Below are 12,627 nucleotides of genomic sequence, written 5' to 3' on the forward strand. Positions count from 1 at the left end.
CATTTATTCTACATACAGTCTACATTTAAAGGAAATCTTACGCTACTGCTGCCTCTAAAATTATATACTCATTGAAGATTTTGGAAAAAATAGCAGAGGCTTCTAAGCTAGTAATTTATCTTCATTAGAAGCTGAAGGAGGTAGATGAAATCAGTTCTATTTGTGTAATTACTGAAATAAAGTTCTTATCTCCAACTATGCCGGCATGACTTCCTCTGGGAGGGAAAGAATAAATTTCATTCCTACTTCCAGAGACAGTAGTAAGGGATGTCCTGTTTAAGGTCTTGGAAAAAATATTTAAAAAACCATTATGTGAAAATTCCAATCTGGCTATCAACGATGGAGGCAATGACATATCCAAATACTATAGATCTTAGCAAAATGGTAGGTTATGCAGAACTCTTAGATGAAAAAGGAGAACTAAAGTCAGTACAAGATCTGAAAATACAAGGAATAAATATGGAATGGTGGCCCTATTTACAAATTAAAAGAAGATTAAAAAAAGATCGGGAATAATATGGAATACACGAGAAACAAATCAAATTAGATAAAATATTATTAGGAATGGGAGGAAAAATGATTACTAGATTGTATAATTTTCTTTTAAGATATAAAATGGAGGAAGAGATGGTAAAGGAGACAATGATTAGCTGGGGAAGAAGTTTTGGCCATAATATAGAATTAGAAAAATGGGATATATTATGGGAAAGAAATTATAAATTTACAACGGCAGTAGCTTACAAAGAAAGCCTCTATAAAATGTTTTATAGATGACATTTGCCTCCAGCGAGATTTGCCAAAATATGCCCAAATTTATCCCCCAAATGTTAGAGATGTAGCCACAAGTCTGGAACTTTTTACCATATGGGATGGATGTGCCCCTTCACAAGGAAATACTGATGCAAAATTCAAAAATGGTTGGAAGAAATTACAGAGCGAAAAATAGCACTGAAACCAGAAGCATTCTTATTAGGACTAGACCAAAAAATGGATAAACACTCTCAATACATAATCATACACATACTCACTGCAGCCAGGATTGCTTTCGCACAAAACTGGGGGGGGGGGTCAATACATCCACAGATGAAATAATAATTAGCAAAGTACTCAAATATGCAGAGATGGACAAAATGACAATAGAAGTAAAAGAAAGAGAAGAATTGGATTTTTATAAAATATGGAATAAAATTTATAAATGGCTAGAAAACAGAAGCCAAAACAGAAAATAGAGAATGCAAATATATGGTGATATAAATAATAAATATTATTATAAGTGTTAGCCCTACTGTTGCTATATTATAGGACAAGGTTAAAGCAATAGGAAGGAAATGCAGAATGGAGAATTATAAAAGCTAAACAGGAAAGCTGATACAGAAGGCTGTATAATTACTTTATATTGTTATCTATGTTTTGTGTTTTGTTTGTTTTTGTGGTGTTTTTCTTTCCGTTTTTAAAGATTAAAACATTCAATAAAAAAAGAAATAAAGATCTTGGCTGTTCTATTTCTATAAAGCAGTAACAAGTATTTGAAAGAATCTGAAACTACTATCTGATGATCCAAAAATATGGTTAATAAAAAGATTATATTTTAAATATATTATAGATTTTAAAGAATGCTCATATACAGTTCTGTGATATCTTTGGATGCAACTGAGAACATTACCTTATAAAATTTGGGTTTGTCATGTTTTAGTCTAAAATCTATACAATAAAAACCACTGTTTCTTAGCTAATTCTGGAATCAATTAAGACATCAAGAATTATGAACTTTTTATAAATGGGCATACTGCAGAAAGATTCAACACTTTTTAAAAAGTTTATCTAAACACATATTCAAAGCTGCTGCATGAATTCACCTCTGTTATTCTTAAAGAAAACTACTGTATTGTCTTCAAGACAGCTTCTGGAAGTACAGTAGCTTAATATTTTGGGATATGTGCTATGCATATAAAGCATCTTCTTCCAATGCCTCTAATGTTACCCAAAAAAGCTTTTACATGAGTACAATACATGTGTGGAAGAATGGAAGCCTCTTCCAGCTCTTGAAGTGACTAGAAGATATAAAATACCAAACTGACCTGTTGACTTCCTACTTCAGGAAAACTGTTTTCTCAATGACATCAAACACTTGAATCAAAACAGGGGTGGGTTGCTGCCAGTTCTAACCTCTTCTATAGAAGAGGTTCCACAAATCTACAGTGCCATTTAGAACTGGTTCCAGCTCCCTCCCCCTACCCGTCCGCACATCATCAAGATGAAGAGCAAGAGGAGGAATTCTGGGAGTTGAAGTCCACAAGTCTTAAAGCTATCAAGTTTGAACATCCCTGGGTTTTTTTTTTCTAAAGGGTTAGGGGTGCAAGGATCTTGTAACTTGACAGCTTTAAGACTTGTGTGTTTCAAATACCAGAGTTCCTGAGCCAACATGACTGGAGGAGGAATTCTGGGAGTTGAAGTCCACAAGTCTTAAAGCTATCAAGTTTGAACACCCCTGGGGTTTTTTTTCTAAAAGGTTAGGGGTGCAAGGGTCTTGTAACTTCACAGCTTTAAGACTTGTGTGCTTCAAATACCAGAGTTCTGAGCCAACATTTTGGTTACTAAGCAAGAGCGTTATTAAGTGGGTTTCACCACATTTTACGAGTTGGCCATGCCCACCCAGTCACATGGCCAGCAAGCCACTCCCACCCGGTCACATGACTGGCAAGCCACTCCTACCCGGTCACATGGCTGGCAAGCCACTATCACAAAGCAGGCGAAACCTACAGAAGAGGTTCTAAAAAATTTTGAAACCCACCACTGAATCAAAGCCAAGTACTTTCTTACATAGTATCACAAATTGGCAATCATGTCACTTAAAATATATTGATTAGCTTGCCCTCACTTGTCCTTTATTCATACATACAGATAAACAGATTACATAAAAATAGCTAAGATGCATCAGTGAACACATTCTTATTGCTTAACCATGGAGAATCCATTTACAGAGAACACTTTGCTGCTCAGCTACTTAGAAGTAACTTTCTATCACAACTTATTGAGCGTATTCATGATGTGTCACTTCTTTGAAAATGTTTCCTGGGAAAACTTGGAAGATTTATAGCGAAGGCCAGAAATGATAGATGGGGACAATTTAGAATTCCCTATAGAATCTATCCATATATACAATAGATCCTCATTACCTCTCAATATCTGTGAGTCTGGAAGAATCCCTGAATCCTTTAGCAAATGGGTTGCTGTCAATTTTCAGCTTGGTTATCTAAAAACAGAAAGAGATGAGAAAATCTTACAGCATATAGCAATGTTACTTAAACAAATCCATCTGTGGTTGAATTGTAGCATTTTTCATCACAGAAACTGATTAGCAAATTATGTCTTGATGCTAGAATTGTAAGGAAACTTGCTCATTTTATTCACCATGTTGTAGCTAGAATAGTTGTATAGAATAGAGATACAGTTTAGTCTTATTTAATCTTGCAAAGAGTTAACCCCTTGAAACAATAAAGATTATTCATCCTGATTAAAGCAATCTATATTTCAGTGAGTCTATTTCTAAATCATTCAGGAAGACACTACAAACTGCTTGGTTCTTTAAGCCTTTGGAAAATAGCAGGCTGTTGCCAAGAATATTGATTAGAAGTTGATTATTTTCTGCTGGAGTTCTTTTGATTTTATTGTTTTTTTAGGAATCAGAATTGAATTGTTTTGTAGTTTTGTTCTGTTTTACTTGTTTTTATCAGTTTTTATTATTGTTAATCTCTTGGAATCTTATGGAATGGGGTAATGTATAGTATATGCAATAAATGCAATTTTTAAAGCACATTTTGAAACAAGTATTAAAGATGCATTCCAAATATGGAAATGTGGTTGTGCATAGTTGACAATTAACTGAAATATGTGCTCTGGATTTTCCATGAGTTCAACTCCACTCTGCTATTATTAAAACTCAGTACAATACACACTGTGCTATCTTCGCACGTGTTTGAAAGATTTTCCTTTAAATTATTTTAAAGAATTACTAGCATTATGAAAAGTATTTTAATGAAATGTTACATGTGCTTAAACTATCCAAATTTCTTTTACTCAAACCAAACATAAAAAACAGCCTTTGTTTAGGAAAAACATTCAAGCTATTTTACAGAAACCATAAAGTTTCATAAATTTAGCCCTCCCCAAATTTTAGCAAGGCATTGTGAAAAGGTTTAGCATATTTTTGCTCCATTTATAAATCAGTGTAATATAACTGAAACTCAGAACAGTTATTCTTTGGATCCAGCCATTCTAAGTAACTACCGTCCAGTCTCCAACCTCCCCTTTGTTGGGAAGGTTGTTGAGAAAGTGGTGGCCTCTCAGCTCCGGCGGTCCTTGGATGAAACCGATTATCTAGACTCCTTTCAGTCTGGATTCAGGCCTGGCTACAGCATGGAAACTGCTTTGGTCGCACTGATCGATGATCTCTGGAGAGCCAGGGACAGGGGTCATGCCTCCGTCCTAGTGCTCTTTGACCTCTCAGCGGCCTTCGATACCATCGACCATGGTATCCTTCTGTGACAGTTGCGAGAGGTGGGGGTGGGAGGCACCGTTCTTCAGTGGTTCTCCTCCTACCTCTTGGACAGGTCGCAGTCGGTGTTGGTTGGAGGGCAGAGGTCGACCCCTAGGCCCCTTAAGTATGGGGTGCCTCAGGGTTCGGTCCTGTCCCCCCTCCTGTTTAACATCTACATGAAGCCACTGGGTGAGATCATTCAGCGGCATGGGATAAAATACCACCAATATGCGGACGATACCCAGTTGTATCTGTCCACCCTGTGCCAACTCAATGAAGCGGTTGATGTGATGTGTCAGTGCCTGGAGGCTGTCAGGGTCTGGATGGGTGTAAACAAGCTTGCACTCAATCCTGACAAGACCGAGTGGCTTGTGTTTTTCCCTCCCAATAATTGGCCTTGTATTCCAACTCTCAGGCTGGGGGGTGAAATTATAAGCCCCTCAGACAGGGTTTGCAATTTGGGAGTCCTCCTGGATCCACAGCTGACTTTAGAACACCATTTGTCGGCTGTGACCAGGGGGACATTTGCCCAGGTTTGCCTGGTGCACCAATTGCGTCCCTACCTGAACCGGGAGGCACTCAGAACAGTCACTCACGCCCTTGTGACCTCAAGACTGGACTACTGTAATACGCTCTACATGGGGCAACCCTTGAAGAGCATTCAGAGACTTCAGCTTGTCCAGAATGCAGCCGCACGAGCGATTGTGGGTGCACCCCGGTACACCCACGTCACACCTATCCTCCGCGAGCTGCACTGGCTGCCTATTGGACTCCGGACGTGCTTCAAGGTGCTAGTCGTTATTTTAAAGCCCTACATGGTATCGGACCTGGGTACTTGAGAGACCGCCTCCTGCCAATTACCTCCCTATGACCAATTAGATCCCACAGATTAGGCCTCCTCCGGATTCCATCTGCTAGCCAATGTCGACTGTCGACCACCCGGAGGAGGGCCTTCTCTGTGGCTGCTCCGGCCCTCTGGAACAATCTCCCCATGGAGATTCGGACCCTCACCACCCTTCTGGCTTTCCGCAAAGCCGTTAAGACCTGACTTAATCCGTTTTCTGAATTTTGTTTTTTGTCTTGTTTTGTTTTCTTTGTATTGTCCCCATTCCCTTTTGGTTTGTTAGCCGCCCTCTGGGAATAGGGCGGCATACAAGTTTAATAAACTGAAACTGAACTGAAACTGATTCAATGCTAAAATGCACCAGAAAACAGATCAGGTTAATTGATCCAACCAACTATACTCTTCCATGTAGAGAATGTCTACAAAGTGGTGAATTGAAACATTAAACAAAAACAGAATTGAATTACCGGTACCTGGAATATAATGTACTTTAAGACCACTATAGTAAAGGTAAAGGTTCCCCTCACACATATGTGCTAGTCGTTCCTGACTCTGGGTGGTGGTGGTGCTCATCTCTATTTCAAAGCCGAAACACTGTCTGAAGACTTCTCCATGGTCATGTGGCCAGCATGACTAAACACTGAAGGTGCATGGAACCCTTTTACCTTCCCACTAAACTGGTCCCTATTTTTTTCTACTTGCATTTTTACATACTTTCAAACTGCTAGGTTGGCAGAAGCTGGGACAAGTAATGGGACCTCCCCCTGTTACACGGAGCTAGGGATTTGCACTGCCAAACTGCCGACCTTTCGGATCGACAAGCTCAGCATCTTAGCCAATGAGCCACTGTGTCCCTTCAAGACCACTATACGGAGAAGTAATTTCTCAGCTCCTTGGGGATAAAGAGGTAATTTTCCAAACATAGTATCTGGCCATATAAATGCACATAATTTCCCATGTTGTGTGTTCAAAAAACCACACAGAGGTGGGAATAATATAAAAAATGGTGTTGCATTATCATTATCAGTATTTAATTAATTATTAGTTATTCATTATTTGACAATTGCTTTATAAATAAAGACTTTTCTATAAAAGAGATGATAAATAAGCTATTGCTGAATAGAATTTCCTGTTCACTTACTAGGGAAAATTAACAGTTTATCTTATAGTAAAATTCAATTTGCATTTAGAAAAGGAAGCAGTTTGGTTAATGCTGTTAGATAAAAGATCACTGGCAGGAATAGTCAACACCCCAGAAGACAAGCTCAGAATTTAAAAAGATCTTGACAAACTTGAACAATGGGACCTATCCAACAAATGAATTTTAATGTGGAGAAAAGCAAAGTTTTACATTTAGGCAGGGAAAAAATCAAAGATATAAGTACAGATTAGACGAGACCTGGCTCAAAAACAGTAGCTGTAGGTGGGACCTTGGAGTCCTAGTGAATGATCACTTAAATATGAGCCACTAGTGTGCAGCAGCAGCCAAACAAGCTAATGCAATCCTGGGTTGTATACACAGAGACATAGAATTAAAATCACATGAAGTACTAGTACCACTTTATAAAACCCTTGTAAGACCACACCTGGTATACTGCAACCAATTTTGGTTACCATACTACAAAACAGATGTTGAGACTTTGGAAAAATTTCAGAGAAGAGAAACTAAGAGGATCAAAGGCCTGGAGACTAAAACATACGAAGAATGGCTGCAAGCTAGTCTAAAGAAAAGAAGAACTAGGGGTCATATGATAGCAGTATTCCAGTATTTGAAGGGCTGCTACAAAGAAGAGGGGATCAAGTTATTGACCAAAGCACCAGAGAGAGAGCAGGACCAGAAACAATGGTTGGAAATTAATCAAAGAGAGAAGCAAGCTATAATTAGGGAGAAACTTCCTAATGAAGAACTATGAGGACAGTTAACCAGTGGAAGAGCTTGCCTGAAGAAATCGTGGGCACTCCATCACTGGATGTTTTTAAGAAGGGGGCTGGACTAGAAGACCTCCAAGGTCTCTTCCAGATCATTCTAGTCTATAATATACAGACATTTTTTATGAAGCCACACTTAAAAGGGAAAGGGAAAAAAAATCAGTTCCTATATAAATGAAGATAGCATTTCCAGGAACGTTTGTCAAAATGAAAGTTGACCTACAATTCAACTCTCTTACTGTATAGTGGCTTGACTGTTTAAACAAATGTCTGACCTTTAAATCTTAAATGTGAGATAGTTTGTTGAAAGTGTAATGTATTTAGCTCTTATCTAATAACCTGAATAAATGTAATCATCCTCTTTAAAACCAGCACTGAAAGAAATGGTTAAAAAAAATAAGAGAGGTTCCATCTTCATTAGTCATAGATACTATGACAGAATCAATCTCCAATATTTTCCCAATTTCCATTGGGAAATTCAACAGTATTTATGTTATGTGCTTCAGAATAAAAATAACACTTCTAAAAACTGCTATGTCGATGTACAAGCCTAGTGTTCTACAGAACCTGTACATGCAACAGCAGTGGCTGACTAGACTTTAAAAATAAATAAATAAATACTAAATAAATAAATAAATAAATAAATAAAGTGTGTGTGTGTGTATGTGTGTGTGTGTATGTGTGTGTGTATGTATGTATGTGTATATATATATGTATGTATGTATGTATGTATGTATATATATACACACATACATACATATTTATATATATATAAAACCTAATCCACCAAGATAATCCAGATGTAGAAACCGTATTAATTTACGCTGCCCAGAATGACCATATAAATTTGAGTAAACAGACAGACTTCAGAACTGAATTAGACTCCAAAATGCTATAGTAGCAGATGTTCAGGACTACCTTTCTTATTCTCCCACTTTTCAGGCATATTAATATTATAATTCCCAGAATTTCAAGCCATAGCGTGAGCAGTAGACTTCTGGGATTTAAACTCCCATCACTTGTAAACGACAGCAGTTTGTAAAAAAAGTTCCATTGTAAACCTTCATTAGGAAAGGACAGCGTACATCAGGAAAGAACTTTTCCCCCCAGTATTTAATTCATTAACGTTGTGGGTTTCCTAGGAGGAAGAATAAATGGATTTTAGTGTTTCTTTTTGTTGTGGTATTAAAAAGATATGTTTAACTTTGGATAGCTGAACTGGAGGCAAAAGCATTATATTTGCTTTGCCTCAAATATGAAAACTTAATCTGAACATAGCTAGAAACTTGAACTTAAATACTTACATAATGGTGTAGCCTTGTGACATAAGAAAGAGCATAAAGTGCATATTTACTCACTTTATTGCTCACTTGTTACTCATAGTAACAACTATGGTTTCAAGCAGAGCCTGCTCCAAGTTAAATATGGGGCAACTTACTCCTGAGTATATATGCATAATGAAGCCCTATTTGTATATTGACTAGGAGGTGAGTCTAGACTTTGCTGAATTACAGTGCCTCTCATTCTTGCATTTTCCAGGCTACTGAGATTTTGAGTGGAGTGACATTTGAAGAAACATGATTTTCCATCTGCCCTGAGTTACACTAAAAGTTTCCTATTATTTAGGCAGTACCTTTATTTAAAATCTGTGAATTTTCTATAACACTTGTAAGAAGAAACAATAAATCAAGCATCAACTTAGAAAATGCACCTTTAATTTCTAATATTTATACTTAGGCTACAAAACCCAACAAATTGAAATAATATATCTGCATCATGGAAACCTGGATGAAACTCAGTTCAATAACAAATACTTCAATCCCAAACTGCTAAAACAAGAAAAATTCAAAGAAAAATTAATGCCATGGAAAAGAAAATAATTTTGAAGGTCTTCCTAAAAACCATAAATGACAACAAGGATTGATCTTGAAAGACACAACTTGCAGGAAAGTTTCCCTCCCTATTGTAGTTCACATTGTGAAACAAATTCAAAAAAGCAGAAATTATATAAGTACTTAATAAAAAAGAGATCAAATTGTGAATAAACAGAATAAAAGTCAATGATATTTTAAGAATAACGGGTGGAAATAGAAATGAATTCTAATTTAGGATTATGTCTGCCTTTGGATTTCATAGGACTCTTGAAACTTGGATAGGACAATGTTCCTGGTCACTAGCAGGATTACCAGATGTGGTGCATGGGTTTTATTTCCAAGAACAGATATTGTCAGTCTTCCAATAAATCAAAGAAGAAACATGACCAGATGAGCCAATTCTATTGTATTGGTCAGGATACTTTAACAGAATCTTGCAAGTCTAAAAGTCTACCTGGCCCATTGGAGGGGAGGGGCCTGTTTGTTTTATACCATTAGGCAACTGTGGATTCCCTCCCTGTTCAATTGTTTCCTATTGCTTGCCAGGTAGCATCTTCTTTCCTCTTCATTCAGTATCTGTTCTTGGAAACAAAACTAGTGCTATAAACTAGTATGTTACTTTACTGTATGCTAACTTCTTTATATTATTTAAATGATAATATATTTAAATATACTTAAAATACAATGTGGAAGGAGAGGATATAATTGCCCAAGGACAAATAATAGTCAGGTTGCTATCCCTACCTTAGAGATCAGAGATGCTCAGTTAAACCTTTAGGTTTAATCATTAAGATTTGGTTTTTAATCCCACGAGCATCCTTATGCTCTTCTTTGAACAAGTTTATCTAAATCTTTTTAAAAAAAATATGAATTCTATAACTAATATCAATGTGAGTTCTGGCCAATGGAGAAAAGAGAGAGACTACTTCTTTTAATGACTTGGAAACAGACTCTCTATTGATATAGTAGACATTACATATGCATTTGTAATAGCCATGTCTAATTACTATCTCATATTAGTTTGTGGGATCAACTACAGTTTCAGGAACATGATGTAGTGAAATCAATGGCTAAAAGGAAGAAGGCCTGGGGTTGGGTGGGGAGTTAAAATATATTGCAGTTTGGATGCTATAAGTGGAAGGAACCATAGGAGGTCAAACATTGAACTCTCTATCTAGCTTTCTAAGGAGAAAGCAGGCAGTCTTGCAAGTTTCTTGTGTACAGTTAAGTCAACAATAAAGAAACCTCTTCAACTGAGCTACCGTATTTTTTGGAGTATAAGATGCACCTTTTTCCCTCAAAAAAGAGGCAGAAAATCTGGGTGCTTCTTATACACTGAATACAGCATTTTTGCCTCCTGAAACCCCGCCCCTTCACCAAAATGGCCATGCATAGCCTTTAGGAGCCTTGCAGAGTTCTCCTGGGGGTTGGGGAGGGCAGAAATGAGTAGAAAATGGGCCAGTTTTTTTGCTCACTTTTGCCCCCCTCCCAGCCCCTAGGAGCACTCTATAAGCCTCCTAAAGCCCATTCATGGCATTTTTTGAAGAAAAAAAAAACAGGCCCATTTTCACGAAAAAGGGCCATTTTTGGGAGGTCTGCAGAGTGCAAATTTTTTTTATTTTAATCTGCCTTTTCAAAACCTTGGTGTGTCTTATACTCTGTGCATCTTATAGTCCAAAAATATGGTATTTTGATTGTTTGCATCTTACAATATTCACAAACAGTATTCCCAAATCTTGTATCTCCATCCTATATTTGGGCATCTGATTTCTTTTTGCTAAGAATTTAGGCATTTCAGTCTGGAAAATTTGATAGATATTCCTTTTGAGATATTAATGAAAATATTAATGATTTCCAGATCTAGAATATAGAACGGCTCCAGAACAGCTGCCCACTTCCTCTAAAGTCTCACTAATGCTATGTATGTGAATGAATAAGCCAAGCTTTAGTCTGGAGTAATACAGGGTACCATTTCCTCCTTCATCTATATTGTGTATGCTGCCTCTCTTTGTAATAAAAAACCTCAGACTTGTCTATATTAACAAGGTCCTGGAAAAGTCTGCCTCTTTTAGCTATAAGCAGTGGTCTTCTGATTCTCTAAAAACACCTCCACAAATGACTAGGATGCATGTACACCTTCAGTATCCAAGAAAGTCAGGCATGCTCCTTCAGTATCCAAGAAAGAAAAACCCCAACTCTGCTTGAATCACAAATAGTGCATCCATGTCTGGGTGTTTCAAAACAGGTTCAGCTGCAAACAGTCACTTCAACTTCTAGAAAGCTGATTGACATTCCATAGTCCAGTTCAGATGCTTACCAGGCCTAGGTTTAGCCTCTCCTTTTGATTTCAGGAGATTCATTGGCAGTGCAAATGAGGGGATAAATTGATGGTAGAAATTAGCAAACCCCCAAAAACTTTGTAGTTGCTTGCAGGTGCGAGGAGCTGTCCACTCAGTAACAGCTCAGACTTTCCCTGGGTCCATCTCAAAGCCTTCATGGGAAATATGATAACCCAAATAATCAATTATCTCCTGATGAAATTCACACTTAGACAATTTAGCATAAAGTTCAGCGGCTGGAAGTTTTTTGAGGACCGAGCGCATCAAAGTCACATATTCTTCACATGTTTCCTTGTAGATAAGGATGTCGTCAAGGTAAGCCAATACCCGGGTGTACAAGTGTTCATGCAACACTTCATTTATTAATTGCATGAAGACCGCTGGCGCCCCCTGAAGTCCAAATGGGAGTACTCTAAACTGGAAATATCCCAAAGGCAGTTTACCACTCATCTTCCCGCTTTATTCTGACTCTGTAGTAGGCTTCTCTTAAGTCTAACTTCATGAAAATTTTCCCTTTATGCAAATGGGCTAACATGTCCTTCATGAGGGGTAGATGGTACATGTTTTCCACTCAAATGGCATTCAGGTTCTTATAGTTGACACATAGCTGAAAGGAGCCATCTTTTTTCTCTCTGAATAAGATGGGTGCGGCCACCCGTGGTCTGGTGGGTTGTATGAACCCCCTTTTTAAATTTTTGTCAATGAAATTTTGTAATTCCTCCATCTCACATGGGGTTATTGAGTAAATCTGAGGGTTAGGGAGTTTTTCCCCTGGGAGGATCTCACTGCTGCAATCAGTGGAACAGTGAGGAGGTAATTTTTCAGAAGCCCTTTTGCTGAAAACCTCTCTGAGATCCCCATATTCTTTGGGGATTTTTTCCTCTCCCACAATTTTCTCATGCATGACAACTGCTAAGTCTGTTGCAGCTATGGCTAGGTGGGAAGTCTTTCTCTTCCCCTCTGTTCGTTTAGCTGAATGGATGCGTAATCACCCTTTCCACCAGTTCACGTGAGGGTTCCATTTCCACAGCCAAGGTAATCCCAGTACGAGGAGCCATTCCATCCCTGGTGCCACGATGAAACTCAGGATTTCTTGGTGGTCCC

General features: G+C 37.9%; 1 protein-coding gene across 1 annotated transcript in view; it reads right to left on the reverse strand.

Moving 5' to 3' along the window:
* Positions 1-12,627, reverse strand: part of TBX20 (T-box transcription factor 20) — an 80,344-nt gene that overhangs the window by 45,462 nt on the left and 22,255 nt on the right. The window contains exon 6 of the mRNA XM_087713073.1: positions 3,177-3,253. Within this exon, the coding sequence (XP_087569199.1) occupies positions 3,177-3,253 (77 nt within the window). The remainder of the gene's footprint in view (positions 1-3,176; positions 3,254-12,627) is intronic.

The sequence above is a fragment of the Thamnophis sirtalis genome, unplaced genomic scaffold (genome assembly GCF_051295495.1).
Source record: "Thamnophis sirtalis isolate CommonGarterSnake01/CBP01778 unplaced genomic scaffold, rThaSir2_p1.2 scaffold_4, whole genome shotgun sequence".
Lineage (NCBI taxonomy): Eukaryota > Metazoa > Chordata > Lepidosauria > Squamata > Natricidae > Thamnophis > Thamnophis sirtalis.